The sequence below is a fragment of the Coffea arabica genome, chromosome 6e (assembly GCF_036785885.1).
Source record: "Coffea arabica cultivar ET-39 chromosome 6e, Coffea Arabica ET-39 HiFi, whole genome shotgun sequence".
NCBI classification, from domain to species: Eukaryota; Viridiplantae; Streptophyta; class Magnoliopsida; order Gentianales; family Rubiaceae; genus Coffea; species Coffea arabica.
Window position 1 is genome coordinate 55,706,441 of NC_092321.1, and position 15,123 is coordinate 55,721,563.

Consider the following 15,123-nt stretch of genomic DNA (forward strand, 5'->3'; position numbering starts at 1 on the left):
TTTTGTTTTGTCCACATCAATTCCTTTAGAAGAAGGGCAAAAAACCGCGGTGGTCCTCAAACTTACAACTTTGCATACTTTTAGTCCTCCAACTAATAAGTGCGTAAATGTAGTCCTTCTATTAATAAAAATGTGTAGTCATAGTCCTTCCGTCTAATTTGACTGTTAAGATGGACGGAAGATACAAAAATGATACAAAAAATAAAGGGATAATTTCAGAAACCTCCCTTGCGGTTTTTAACAATTTCATTTAGCTCCCTTGATGTTTTAAAAATTACATATGCCTTCCTTATCATTTAAAATGACAATACTACCCTTGAATATTTAATGAAATTTCCTTGTTTGGTATGTTTATATTTAGAATAACTTTTAAAATTATTTTTTATTATTTTTCCTTCTTATTCCTTTTTTTTAATTTTTTGCCAATAAAACTGTAAAACTATCACTATTATCTCTAGTTTCTATTGCAATCAAATGTCCAATTAGTGATTTTTTGATGAGTTAACTTTATATGCAATCCAATGTTTTTGCTGATCTTTATTTTCTATTTTTTGGTATTAAAATTAACAATAAATCAAAAGAAAATGGTCCAAAATCACTATTAAATTATGATAATCCAACTATTCAAAAAATTCATAAACACTAAATGAATTGTTTCAACATTTTCTTTTCTATCTTATAAATTTAAATACATAATAAAGCACCATCAAAAGTATCCTATCATAATGATAAATTATTATTATTGCCGTTTATCAATAGTAGGTACGAATATGAAAAATTGGGCACATTTTGATTATAATTATACTAGATAATCTTATAATTGTATAGGGAAGTAAATTAAAACTCATTGCACAAGGGTATTTTTGGAAATTCATTTAAATATTTGACCAAATCAATATTATTTTAAGATTTTGTTACTAAAACTATCAAATCAAGAGAAGTAGGTGTAATTTTCCAAACATCAGGGGAGCTGAGTGAAATTTTTAGAAACCTCTAGGCAGTTTTTTGTAATTATCCCAAAAATAAATGTCATGTGAGCAATGTGTGATGTGTTTCCCGTCTGTCTTAACAGTCAAAATGGACGGAAGGACTATAACTACACATTTTTATTAATTAGAGGACTATATTTACGTACTTATTAGTTGGAGGACTAAAAGTGCGCAAAGTAGAAAGTTTGAGGACCACCGCGGTTTTTTGCCCTTAGAAGAAATCTTGTGCCCTAAGACAATTCCTTCACGAACCATAAAATGACATTTCTTCCAATTTAGCACAAGATTTGTCTCCTTGCATCTCTACAAAATTAAGTCTAAATTATGAAGAAAATGGTCAAAAGATGAACCAAAAACTGAAAAATCATTCATAAAAATCTCCATAATTTTCTCAATATAATTAGAAAATATAGCCATCATGCAACGTTGAAATGTAGCATGTGCGTTGCATAGGTCAAATAGTATCCTTCTAAAGGCAAAGTTGCCATAGGGACAAGTAAATGTGATCTTTTCTTGATCTTCCGGAGCTATAACTATTTGGTTATAACTTGAAAATTCATCAAGAAAACAATAAAATTCATAACCAACTATACATTCTAATAATTGATCAAGAAAGGGTAAAGGAAAGTTATCCTTCCTATAAACTGCTCCAACCGCGTAGTCACTTGCACCACACATCAATTCAAAGGATAGCAACCAATTCAGTGAAGTTATAATGGGTGCGGAAGTCAATTCCTTCTTCAACCTATCCAATGCAATTAAACACTGATCATTAAAATGAAAAGGTATATCTTTACATAGTAAATCACACAATGGTTTTGCTATCTTAGAAAAATTTTTAATAAAACATCTATAAAAGCCTACGTGTCCAAGAAAGTTTCTTATCCCCTTAACATTGTTTGGAGCAGGCATTCGCTCAATACTTTCTATTTTTGCCTTGTCTACCTCAATTCCTTTAGAGAAAATCTTGTGCCCTAAAAAAATTCTTTCACGAATCATAAAATGGCATTTCTTCCAATTTAGCACAAGATTTGTCTCCTTGTATCTTTACAAAGGTAAATCTAAATTATGAAGACAATGGTCAAAAGATGAACCAAAGACTAAAAAATCATCCATAAAAATATCCACAATTTTTTCAATATAATCGAAATGTAGTAGGAGCATTGCATAGGTTAAATGGCATCCTTTTCAAGGCAAAGGTGCCATAGGGGCAAGTAAATATGATTTTTTCTTGATCTTCAGGAGTTATAGCTATTTGGTTATAACCTAAAAATCCATCAAGAAAATAATAAAATTCATAACCAGCTATACGATCTAATAATTGATCAAGAAAGGATAAAGAAAAGTGATCCATTCTAGTGACTGCATTCAATTTCTTGTAATCAATGCACATACTCTACACCCAACCACAAGTCGTGATGGAATCATTTCATCATTCTTATCCATTATTATTGTGATTCCACCCTTCTTAGGGACAACATTAATTAGGTTAATCCAAATACTATCAGAGATGGAAAAGATTATACCTGTATCAAGCCACTTTAGAATTTTATTTCTTACCACCTCTTTCATATTTGGATTGAGTCTCCTTTGCATTTCCACCACTGGTTTGCAATTGTCCTGTAATAAAATGTGATGCATAGATATGAAAGGACTTATACCTTTGATATCCGAGATTGTCCACCCCAATCGGCCTCTGGTGCTTTCTTAGAACTCTAAGCAGGTTCGTAGATTATTCCTCGTCTAAATGAGCACTTACAATTACCGGTAGAGTGCTATTCTCTCCAAGGAATTCATACCTTAGATGGTTGGGAAGCGGATTGAGCTCTAATTTTGGTAGTTCAATCTTCGAAGGTGGTGGAAGTCCTTTTCCCTAATCAAGATTTTCATAAACATTACCTCTTTTATAAGGTGCCTGAAAACCCAAATACTTGGCCAATGTTTCAATTTCTTCATCATTTTCCTCTTGTATCCCTACACTCATTAAACAAATCTCAAGAGGATTGAAGTCAAGATTGACTCGACTCAATTCTTGGGTTAGCATTTCAGTAGTACTAATGGAGCAAGCATGATCAGTAAAAAGAAGGGTATTTTTTCATTTCATGCAAGCTAAATACTATCACTTCTTCACCTACTTGAAATTTGAGTTTGCCATTTTTTATATCAATCACAGTGCCCGTAGTTGCTAAAAATGGTCTACCAAGAGTAATTGGTATAGACATATCTTCCTCCATATCTAATACCACAAAATCCACAAGAATGATGAATTTTTGAACTTTAATCAACACATTTTTCAAAAGTCCTAATAGATATCTAATAGCTCGATCAGCTAACTGCAAAGTAATATTAATGCGTTTAATTTCATGCAAAGCTAATTGTCTAGCCATCATTAAAAGAATTAATGATACACTAGCATCAAGATCACATAATGTCTTGAAAAATTCAATATTACCGATGGTGTATGGTATAGAAAAACTCACCGAATCTTTTAATTTCAGCGGCAGTTTGTTTTGTATAATGGCACTGCATTCCTCCGTTAATGCTATCATTTCACGATCCTCCAATTTCCTCTTTCGCATCATGATCGCCTTGAGGAATTTTGCATATGCAGAAATATGCAAAATAGTATCAGCGAAAGGAATATTAATATGCAATTATTTAAAAAATTTGACAAACTTTTCAAAATCTTTGTTAAACACATTTGGCTTGAATCATTGACGAAATGGAACTGAAAGAGGTATCGAAATGGTAGTGGAGAATGAAGATTGATCTTCTTTCGAATTTTTCCTACTACATTCCCCCACACTTTCCTCTTGCTCCACTTACTCATCTCCTTGCTTCTCATTCTCATTGTTCCTCCCATTTTCTACCACCAGAGGATCCTTTAGTCGTTTACCACTACAAAGAGTAATGGCCTTGACATGTTCCCTCGGATTCACCTCCATTTTACTAGGAAATTCTCCTTGATTTCGATTGTTAATAGAATTGGCAATTTGACCAATTTGGATCTCTATGTTTCTATACATCCCTGTCAATTGGTCCAACCGCCCCTCTAGTCGTTTGAACCTTTCTAAAGTGCCCTTGGTTGACTTTTCCACCACTATCTCCCAACCTGGTTTAGTATCCATTTGTGGTTGACTTGGTTGGATTTCCGGTGGATTATCTGGCTTTTGAGGATTGCTTTGATCTTTCTACCCAAAATTTGGATGATTTCTCCCACCCCAATTGTATGTATTCGAGTATGGGTTATTTTAAACATTTCTATTGTAATTATTAACAAATTGAGCCTGCTCAAGATCAAGACACTCGTTAATATCATGATCACCTCCGCATATGGAACAACAAACTACATGTACATTAGATGAACTTGAACCACATCCGACTTGTCTACTTAATACTTTCATCATATTACTCATTTGGGCACTAAGCATATTGATGGTATCCATTTCGATTATACCTGCTTGCCTCCTTGGATTGCCTCTTTCATTAGCCCAATGATAATTGTTTGCTGCCATTTCTTCTATCAAATCTTGAGTCTCTTGGGGTAATTTTGCCATCAAAACTCCACTTGCGGCTGCATTAATAGTCGTTTTAGTAGAAAAGAATAAACCATTATAGAAGGTTTGTACGATTAATCGTTCGGGAAGTCCATGGTGTGGACATTTTCGAAGCAAATCTCTAAACTTTTCCCACGCTTCATATAATGATTGACCATCTTGTTGGCTAAAACTAGTAATGCCCATTCTAAATTTAGCCATTTTACCCGGTGGAAAATACTTATTCAAGAATACTCTAGACAAATCATCCCAAATACTGAAAGCATTAAGAGCATGAGAGTGTAGCCAAATTTTAGCTTTTATCTCTTAAAGAAAATGGGAACAACCTCAGTCTTATAGCATCCTCACTCATTCCATTCATTTTGATTATATCACATTCTCCAAAAATGTGGTTAAGTGTGCATTTGGATCCTCTACGACATTACCTCCAAATTGAGATGGTTGGATCTACTCTTGTTTTCTTCATGACATGCAAGGTTAATCCACTTAAATGTATCTCTATTCTTATGAGTCTACTACTTAAGCTCTATTATGTTGCTCCATCATTATTACCAACCTTCATTGAATAATAATGACTAATAGCTTATTATTGGTGATCAAGCAACAACAAGTGATAAGTATGCATAGTAAACAAGTTAATACAAGGTGTAACAAGTATAAATCATATTCAATTCATATGAAATGACCATAAGTTTCATCTACTCCCTAGCTCTAGATATTTAACTACTCAGGTGATATATGACAAGAAAGAAAATTGTTTCATTGCATGAACACATATTGAATCACAAGTAAAAGATAGATAAAAAAAGCTTAGCCAAATTAATGAAGAAACTAGTTAGAGAGAACAAAATGAGTTGTACAATGAAATCTCCAATTGTTCTCACAATTCCTCTAGTTAGAGAGAACAAAACAAGACTAAAAACTAAGCTCTTCTCCTAAAATCTGACTATAACCCACTCTAATGTCCCCCTTTTTCTCTTTCTAATCATTCTTACATGTCTAGTGTTAATAGAGTCAAAAAGTCACTTTTCATAAGACATAAAGTTTCTTTTCTCTTCCTTTTGGAATCTTGAGCATGTGCAGCCGAAATTTTGTTTAGAAATTAAACTGGAAAGCAGAGCAAGTGATAGAGCAAGTTATAGAAATCAGGCTAGAATACGCGATCTCAGGAATACACGACTTACAGTCGCATATTGACAACTCGCGTTTTCCCTTCTGCAAATTTAGTACCATTTCAACTGATATTTTCTCAATGATGTAGGCTGAGCTAACTCTTGTACAAAACATGAAAGTGTAGCTCTTTGAGTTAGCTTTCCAATGTCTAAAGAATCATCTAATTTGGAGTTCTGTGGACCAAGAATTGACCAAAATATTCTCCATTAGTCAGAACTCTGTTTCAGCTTTTGACAATAAAATTGCACTTTTGTATTTTAACTTTTTGACAATGAAAAAAACTGAACTGGCCTTTGATTTTCATACCAAATATAGATCTATATCTTAGTTTCAAAATAGTACAAGAATCTCCTTAATCCGATCATCGTAACTCAATATATAGTCGAAATACCATAAGGTGTTAAAACGGGAGAACTTGCATTTCTTCCCTTGATTATTTTGCACTTCATGTCTTATTTTTACCACTTTAAATCATCCGTAATCATCCAATTATCTTCTCAATTTATGCCATTTGTTGATTGAATGATTAAACCTACCAAAACATGAAGTTTTCGCCATTAAAATCTATAGAAATGCAATATTCACACTTTAAACCACAAAATACATATTTTCAATAAAATCCAAGCTAATTAACTATAAAAGTGACTAAAACACACCAAAACTAAATAAGAAAACACACTTAAAAATACTCAAAATTTGCACTTATCAAGGATTAATGCCCTAACACAATATTAATACTCTGCTTTAATCAATTCAATACTCTCGTATTGCAATACCAATACTATCTAGTATTATCCAGTGACTAATACCTTGAGGAGAAAAAATCAACAATCTGCAAAGGATGGATGGACGTTTGGGTCACCGATTTACATAAATCTTCCTATATGGATTTTCAAGTTCATACTATAACCTAAAGATTCCTCAAAATCCGCGAGTAATATATCCTATTTTATCACCTTCATATCAGACAATTATCCATATATAACCAATAATTGAAAACGGACAATTATCCATACCAATTATAACTAATAATTGAAAACGGGAAATAATACCAACTAACAAATAATTGACCATCTATTTTATCACCTTCATATCAGACAATTATCCATACCAACTAACCAATAATTGAAAATGGAAGATAATATATACCAACTAACCAATAATTGAAATTTTCATATATGTAATGTAGCTATCAACATTAATCATCCCTGCAATAACCAAGACTAATTACTAGGAAGACGTCTATGGAAATGTTAATTTCAGCATTATGATTGAAGGTTATTACCTAGGAATGTTGTGAAGTAGAGAAAACTCCATTAATCTGTTGAACAGAGGATACCTTTGTTGCTTGTTCCGTACCATGCTGGTTTTGACGTGTGCACGGCTGTTGGTAGGGCATTTCGTTTCTTCCGGTTGTTTTTTCTTGAGAAGCTACTATTCCTAGCAGCATTCCATTTCTTTATCAAAACTTCAAAACTTTACTATCAATAATTATTTGAAAACTTTATTTTACTGTTTAATGAGCGTAAAACACAATGATCAGGAGTATCCAAAAGCGGCTGAGTCTCGGTGCAACCATGCAAGTACTTAAAGCAAGTCGCTAAGAATCTATGTAAAACAACGTACGATTGTGTTTTATAGAACTTTATACACAGAATTTTATCTAAACTATGTTTTCTAATTTTTTTTCTTTTAGTGAATATTTTAATCATGAAATTCAAACATGTAATAAACAAATAATTACTGCCCATACCATTATGTTTCGTGTCATTAATAACTAAAGAAGTTACTACCCATAATATCCTTTCAATAAGCCAAACAATCAATAAAAGAAGAAAAGTGCAAAAACATAATAAACTTCATTTGCATAGCTAGGTAAGCATACTAGAAATTTTGAGGAATGATCTTTCTACACACACGTCGATATAAAAACAAACTTCAAGAATTACATTAATGACATTCAATGAACATTTATTTTGACAAAAGATTAGAGCAAATATCAGTTGCTAGAATTAATTTTATAATTGAAGATTTATTATGGATCAACAAATTAAATGTTTACGTTTTTGAAAGTTAAATAATTAGCACAATAAAAATAAATAACTTAATAACTTTTTTTAAAAAAAATTAATTCAAAGGTGGCTAATTCACACACACACACATATATATATATATATATAAACTCTCATAATATAAACTAAAATTATAAAAAAAAATTAGAAGACAACTTTATTTGGACATATATTTACACACTGTTGAATTAAAATTTTCAAAACTTAGCCCCCTCTGCCCGCTTGGCTCTGTCAGCCCCTTGGCTTTGTCATTGATCACATAGAACCCAACCGCATTGAGTACTTCCCCTAATAGATGGGCCATCACCACTTCGTTCCTCAACCATGTATATTACTAGAGCCCCGCCTGAGGGAACAACTCTAAGTTCCACATCTTTTTCACTGTGTTGGAGTGAAAGAGAGACAACATGGAGGCCTTTTACCTCTACTTCCTCTCCCTCCTAGTCGTGTTCATTTCCATTTCTCTTGCCTTTCTTTGCCACGGTTCTGAGTCTAAAAAGTACAAACTTCCACCAGGTGCATCTAGATTCCCACTAGTCGGAGAGACACTCCATTTTTTCCTGAGCGGCCCTGAAAAATTTATTCATCATAGAATGAAAAAATACTCTGACGAAGTTTTCGCAACTTCGTTGGTCGGACAGAATATGGCTGTAATTTGTGGTGCAGCTGGGAACAAGTTCTTATTATGCACTGCAAACGATTTCGTTAGTCCTTGGCTTCCAGACTCACTATTGATGTTTTTTAATTGGGTGGATTCTCCTGGAAAGTCACGCAAGGATGTATTTTCAAAAATCCGCGGCTTTCATCAAGCAGTAATCATGAGGCCTGAAGCTTTGAAGAAGTACATACCTATCATGGATTCCTTGACAAGGCAACACCTGAAGACTGACTGGGATCCTTTCCAAGTAGTAAAGGTCCATCCAGCATCCCGGAAGATAACACTTGCATTGGCATGTAAATTAGTGCTAGGTCTGGAACCTGAACAAACTCAAAGATTTTCTGACTCTTTCACAGTCTCATTACAAGGTCTGTTCTCATTGCCTATCAATTTGCCCGGCACCACTTATAATCGTGCTTTGAAAGAGATCGAAAAGCTTAAGCAGGAATTCCTGAATATCATTCTAAAGAGGAAAAAGATGGCTTTAGAGAATGGGGAAAAAGCAGGTTCGGACATACTGTCTCGCACGCTGCTGGATGAAAACGCCCATTTGTTGTCCGACTTGGAAATTGCTCTTTATCTTGTAAGTTTGATGATGCCCAGCTATGAATCCACCAGTGCAGCAATCACCTTTGTCTTGAAATATCTCGCAGAGCTTCCCCATATCTATGATATGGTTTATAAGGGTACGTTACAAGCTGGTCTAAACTTCAAGAATTTTTCAAGATTATAGCATCTCCCCGTGTAGTGTGTAGTGAACGTAAATTTCTCCTATAAAGTTGCTGATGAATTGTTGAAATCTTATCGGTATAAACGGGTTTTGATCAACCATGCATTAGTGTATAATTTTCTTAAAGAGGCTAATTAATCAGCGCCTGTCTTGAAAGCTTTAAACATCTATACTAGCAGCTTCTTTGGTGATATGCAGAACACATGGAGATTGCCAAGTCTAAAGATCCTGAAGAGCTGCTGAACTGGGAAGATGTTAAGAAAATGAAGTATTCTTGGAATGTGATTTGTGAAGCTATGAGGTTAACACCACCAGCCGTAGGAGCCTTTAGAGAGGCCGAGACTGACATCCATTTTGCGGGTGTCACTATTCCAAAAGGATGGAAAGTAAGCACCAACAGTTATTGTAATCTACCGGGACAAATGACCATTACAAACAGTAATGAGAATTGATTGATGCTCCTTCATTTAATCCCTCATGATAATTGTACTTTCAGGTGCTTTGGAGCCCATTCACAACAAACAAAAACCCCAAGTACTTTCCTGAACCAGAAAATTTTGATCCTACGAGATTTGAAGGTGACGAACCAACACCATGCACATTTATACCATTTTCAACAGGACCGCGAATGTGCCCAGGAAAGGAGTATTCCAGATTCCTGATACTCGTGTACATGCATAATGTTGTGAGAAAGTATAAGCTGCAGAAGTTGATTCCAGACGAGAAGGTCCTATATCATGGCGGCCCTTATCCAGCTAGTGGTCTCCCCTTGCGTCTACAACCGCATTAAAACTTAATCATAGTTTCTCTTGAAATTTAATGTTTGAAACGCTCTGTTAGCATTTGGCTAATATGTTTGGGTTGTATCTGTCTTGCGTCATCTCTGTAGCCTATCAGACAAGAAGTCCTCTGTTTGCTGTTTGAATAATGAAACTCTAAATCGTTTCGATGGAATACATGTGTTCATACAATTACAATAATTCTAAGAAGTTTCCCAAGTATTAAACCACTTAAAAAATAATGGATTCCTAGGGTATAGAATTCATAAATTAATTTTAATTTGGTTAAATTACCTTTTACTCCTCCCTTGATTTGGCACTTTATCATATAACTCCCCTATGATTTAAAGATTCATATATAACTCTCTTATAATTTAGATTAAAGTGTCACTATTAATTTTTTTTTATTATAACTAATGGTCAATAGTAAAAAGTCAAAATCAAACTAATAAATTGACAAATTTCTTGTTTGATAGTTCTTGCTTCCATAAATTTCTTATGCCACCTGTTGTTTGACACAAACACATTTTCAGTCTTTTTTCCCCTTCTTCTCCTCTTTTGCTTTTTAATGGAAATGTGGTGTACAAGGCTTTGGCGTATTTTTTTAAGGAGTATGTGGACAAATTGTGATAGCAATAGCAAATGGAGTCTCAGATTTTATTTATTTATTTATTTAAACTAGAGTAGAAATTTCATCAGTAGCAAACCAATGGAACTAACATGAAAGCGGATAGGTAGAAATTGTTACACGAACGATTCACAAAAGTAACCAAGATTCAAAAGAACACTTACGTTCAAGAAATCTCTAGAGAATTCAATAAAAAACTATTTAATTATAATTGATAAAAGTTTGAAAATAAATCCCATAATCCATCCCTGTTTATAACATACAACCTCTAAATTGCGAAGGAAAAAATACAATTAAAAAAGAAAACTAATATAGAATAGTGACGCAGCCACCATCAAGATTCCCTCGCGGATGCATTCGGTGAACTGGTGAAGCATGGATCCTTGAAGCTGATCCAAAAGCAAACTCTCTAATTCTGTTATAAAGGAGAAAACTTTTGTGTCTGTTTTAAAAAATTTAAAGAGCCAACTGTTAGGCTATACTTTCGAAAATTTTTTTAGGATTATATGTATAGGTGACTAGCTATGATTATATAGGAAAATTCTGTGGGCATTGAACTTTTTTGAATAGACCAGTGGTGAATTTTAAGTTCTTCAAGCAAATCTTATTTACTTATTAAAAAAGTTTGTTTAGATATTTTTGTTGTCCTTTTTTGGGTGTATTTTGGATTTATTTTATAGATAAATAATGTAGTTGGTGGAAAAAATGATTTCATACTTTTACTATTCATAGGTAATTTAGGAATATATTGGATTTTTAGCATACAACAAGATGAAAGAGAGGAATCTTTCTCTAATTCATATTGCAAAAATATATGACAATTAAACACAATTTTATAAGCAATTTCATAGTTTTTTTCGTTGATGGTACGGCCATATCAGCCTTCCATTAGTGGAGATTTCTTTCCTTGCTTTTATTTATAAAAATATATTTAAGATAGAAATTGGCTCTAAAATTAACACCTTGAACTTTTTGGATTTTTTCAAAATAACTTTGTACAAAAACTATATTATTCTTTTAGTCAAAATATAAATATGTACATTGCATAGGTCAAAATGCTAGTATAGATATATATGAAATATAACCATATTTAGTTCAATAGCTAATCATATTCTATTTGGTAATATATTCTGTAAGACCTATTAAAAAAATTCTAAACAAAATAAATACTGTTTTTGTACAATAAATCTGTTGTCAGGCAAATGTTGAAGCATGCTTCAATAAAAAAAATATTTGCAGCACAACTCACAATCCTTTGGACCTATAATTCACGCACGGTGATCCTCTCCTAGAAGGACAACTAATGAAGAATAATCATAACTAACAGTCAACATCGAATTGGTGTTAGTCAAAAGTTTTGAATTTGCATTTCTAGTCCCTGATGTTTCAAGTTTCAATCATTACGGTCTAGATTTGTTTTGAATTGGCTTATGCATAATTTTGAATTTGATTTGTGTGTGTCAGATAGTCATAAGCAGATATGTGACTTTTTGTATAGCATGTGAGGGCATCAGAATTGTATTTCTTCTTTCTTTAATTTGTTTTTCAGAACTTTCTTCTTAGTTTCAGAGCACATGAAATAGGAAGCAACTAATGGGAATATGAGTTCTGGATATGTGCTTTATGTGAACTTCAAATTGCATCTGTAGTGTTGGAGCTTCTACAAAAAAAAAAAAAAAACACAATTGTCCGTCTTTTCTTACTCTTTCTTGGTAGTCCTAGCTGCTATTACCATTTCACCTGTATATCTGGTTCTTTATGCTTATGGTTTTATTTGCATGTCATATACGCCTTTGAATTTGTGTCCTTTCAAACCATGAAGGTTTTCCAGTTTTGCAATTAGAATAACCATATCTTGAATCTGGATTTTTTTCTTTTGCAAGCTGCAGGAAACTAATTTTTGCTAATGGTGTTGTAAAACAACAGATTAGCTGATACACAGTCTTTGGTTTTCCTAGTGTCTAGCAAGCAGTGTTAAGCTAGCTACACTTACAATTCTAATGGAAAAATCCTTAATACATGAAGTAAATTCTTTGAGTTTTCTTTTCTCATTCTATCATCGTATACTAAATAGCTGGGTGCTTGTTAAAGAGTGAAGCTTGGCTTTTGAGTAAGGCTTGATGATATGTTAACAGGACGGTAGCCTAGCTAATTCATGTGAATCGTGATTGAACTGAAGGAAGCTGATGTTGGTCTATAAAAGTTTTTTCTTGGCCATGGGGCCAACCCAGGGATTGCCTTAAGTCAATAGGAAGTTCTGGCTGCCTCATTTGACCGGTCAAAGAAATTGTTTGGGCTTGCAGGTTCCTATTGGTTGAAAGCTTCATTTAATGTAGCTTACCAATTAAGTAACACTGACATGTTATATTTTTCCTAATTCTTGTTAAATTTGTCAGTTTGGCCTTGATGATGACAACTTGGTCATCTGTTAAAGCATGGCGATATTCCCAGAAAATAGTCTTCCTACCAGAGCGAATTTTACCCTCAACTATCAACTTCATATCTTCTCATTAACTTTTCTAAATCTATTAAGCACTTATTACTCCACTTCCTCTCTCCAATTAAATTTTTCCTACTATCATACTTTCCTTCTTCCCTGTCACTTTTTCTCTCTCTCTTTCATTAATTCATCAATTATTTTCATGATTTACTAACTTAGATTTGGCTTTAATATTTTCTTATATTCTAATTATTTTGCTTCAACATACTCTTATATTTTTTTTCTTCTTAAAATTTTACTCAAAAGGCTTTTTTTTTTTCAAATACAACATAATTTAACTCAAACAAACAATAGTCTAAAAATGAAAATAATCCAAAAATAAATAGTTTTACTTTTCCTTCAATCTTCAAGGAATATAAAACAGATCTTTTTTTACTTTTTTACCAGGAAAAGATTGGGATTTGAGAAGTGTGAAGGGGTGGAATATACGACGTAATAGAATGTAAACTTACTTTCATCTAATTATCAGAGAATATAAATACTTGATAGAAACCAAGACTTACATGACATATATGAATATTTGATAGAAGCCAAGATTTACATGTCTAGTATAAATGTGGAAAAGGTACTAAAATTTTTAACAATATTAGCTATTCAAAACTACGATAAACAAGCAGAACTCAATGGAAAAATGCATGTTGCATGTCAAAAAAATTTTAAATATACTAAAGTATTGAGTTACAATGACATCATAATAGAAACAATTTTAAACCGAAATCTGTTGGAGTTGAATCATGTTTCAAAAAAATTTAAATAAAAGTTTTAGAATTGAATAAAAAAGAAAGAGCTTGTTGAAGCAAAAAAATTACTATATAAAAAAAGACTATAGCAAAAACAAGTTACATAACTATAAAAATAATAGATCAATTAATGTGTGTGTGAGAGAGAGAGGTAGGTAGGATAGGGACAGAGTGAGAGATCATATCATAAAATATTTGATTAGAGAGAAAAAAAAAAAAAGAGAAGTAATTAGTGTATAGGAAAATCAATAAAATACATGGAGTTGATTGATTAAGGATAATTTTGATATTTGAGAAAATTTTGCTTTATAAGAAGATAATTGCTGCAAAATCGCTTGCCTCTATTTAAAGGTGGGGCTTTTGGCTTTGCAATTCAAGCTAATATGACGAGACCCCCATTTCTAGTTGGCTATTACATTATTCCATCACCACCAAATTCATGAAATGATGTCCACCAGAATTCAAAATTGGTGGACGCTCGCTCAGGCATCATAAATGGTGGCCAATTATTTGTGTACGTATAGGTCTCGTATATGTAGGCCTGTCAACGGTCCGGGTCTAGATCCGGACCCGGACCCGGATCGAATCGGTGAAATTATTGCGGGTACAGATAGGGATTTAATTCCGTTACCCGGACCCGGACCCGGATCCGTTTTGTCAAACAAAAAAACGGATCGGATACGGAATATAGTATTCCGACCATATTAAACCCGGATCTGAATATAAATGGATTAATAATTTAAAATATATATATTTATCAATATAATTTGATTAGGGTGATGTATTTGAGTAAAGTTAATTTGATTTCTTTTCTTATTTGATTTTTTTTGTATTAGTTTACAAATATATTTTTTCTCTCATTTTTATTAGAAATTGTAAGTTTTGATAAATTTTTTCGGGTAGACTCGACCCGGATCCCAGGCCCGTCGGATTCGGATCCAGAACATAGAGTAAAAGACCCGTCGGATAAACAGGTCAGATCCAGATCCAGGATGGTATGTCGGGTCCGGGTCCAAAATAATAAATTTCGGCCCGGACCCGACCTGTTAACAGGCCTACGTATATGTCGTTTTGCTTGGTATTGATACACATTCATTTGTTTCTATGCTTATCTCCCCAATTTCACTTGGTAGGTGAAAGATGATGGGTTACGGGGATCGTGGAGTAAGAATAGCATAAGAGGGATCATGCAAATCTTCTCTGTATCCTTCCAATTTTATTAGATGTCTTTGAAAAGACATAGCATAATTCAATTTGACACGCATATATCATTGTCTTTAATGATGAATAGCTTATA

The 15,123-nt window shown here is 33.2% G+C and overlaps 1 protein-coding gene, 1 non-coding gene and 1 pseudogene across 2 annotated transcripts; 2 read left to right on the forward strand and 1 right to left on the reverse strand.

Moving 5' to 3' along the window:
* The first annotated feature begins 4,634 nt into the window (after nucleotides 1-4,634).
* LOC113697699 (small nucleolar RNA R71) lies at nucleotides 4,635-4,741 on the forward strand. Its single transcript, XR_003449971.1, has one exon. It is a non-coding gene; the product is annotated as a small nucleolar RNA R71 (small nucleolar RNA).
* Nucleotides 4,742-8,174: 3,433 nt separating this feature from the next.
* Nucleotides 8,175-10,116, forward strand: LOC113697175 (beta-amyrin 6-beta-monooxygenase-like). The gene is made up of 3 exons (XM_027216664.2): nucleotides 8,175-9,135; nucleotides 9,378-9,565; nucleotides 9,676-10,116. Exons 1-3 carry the CDS (start codon nucleotides 8,199-8,201, stop codon nucleotides 9,967-9,969), a joined length of 1,419 nt encoding a protein of 472 aa, XP_027072465.1. The 5' UTR covers nucleotides 8,175-8,198; the 3' UTR covers nucleotides 9,970-10,116.
* Nucleotides 10,117-15,006: 4,890 nt separating this feature from the next.
* Nucleotides 15,007-15,065, reverse strand: LOC113697673 (U6 spliceosomal RNA; annotated as a pseudogene).
* Between the last annotated feature and the right edge of the window lie 58 nt (nucleotides 15,066-15,123).

What these genes read in the sequence shown, in the direction of transcription:
- LOC113697175 (XM_027216664.2), top strand. Translation starts at nt 8,199, where the DNA reads ATGGAGGCCTTTTACCTCTACTTCCTCTCCCTCCTAGTCGTGTTCATT. An exon ending in CTATGATATGGTTTATAAGG is followed by an intron (nt 9,136 to 9,377) that starts GTACGTTACAAG and finishes GGTGATATGCAG; the next exon opens with AACACATGGAGATTGCCAAG. An exon ending in CTATTCCAAAAGGATGGAAA is followed by an intron (nt 9,566 to 9,675) that starts GTAAGCACCAAC and finishes TTGTACTTTCAG; the next exon opens with GTGCTTTGGAGCCCATTCAC.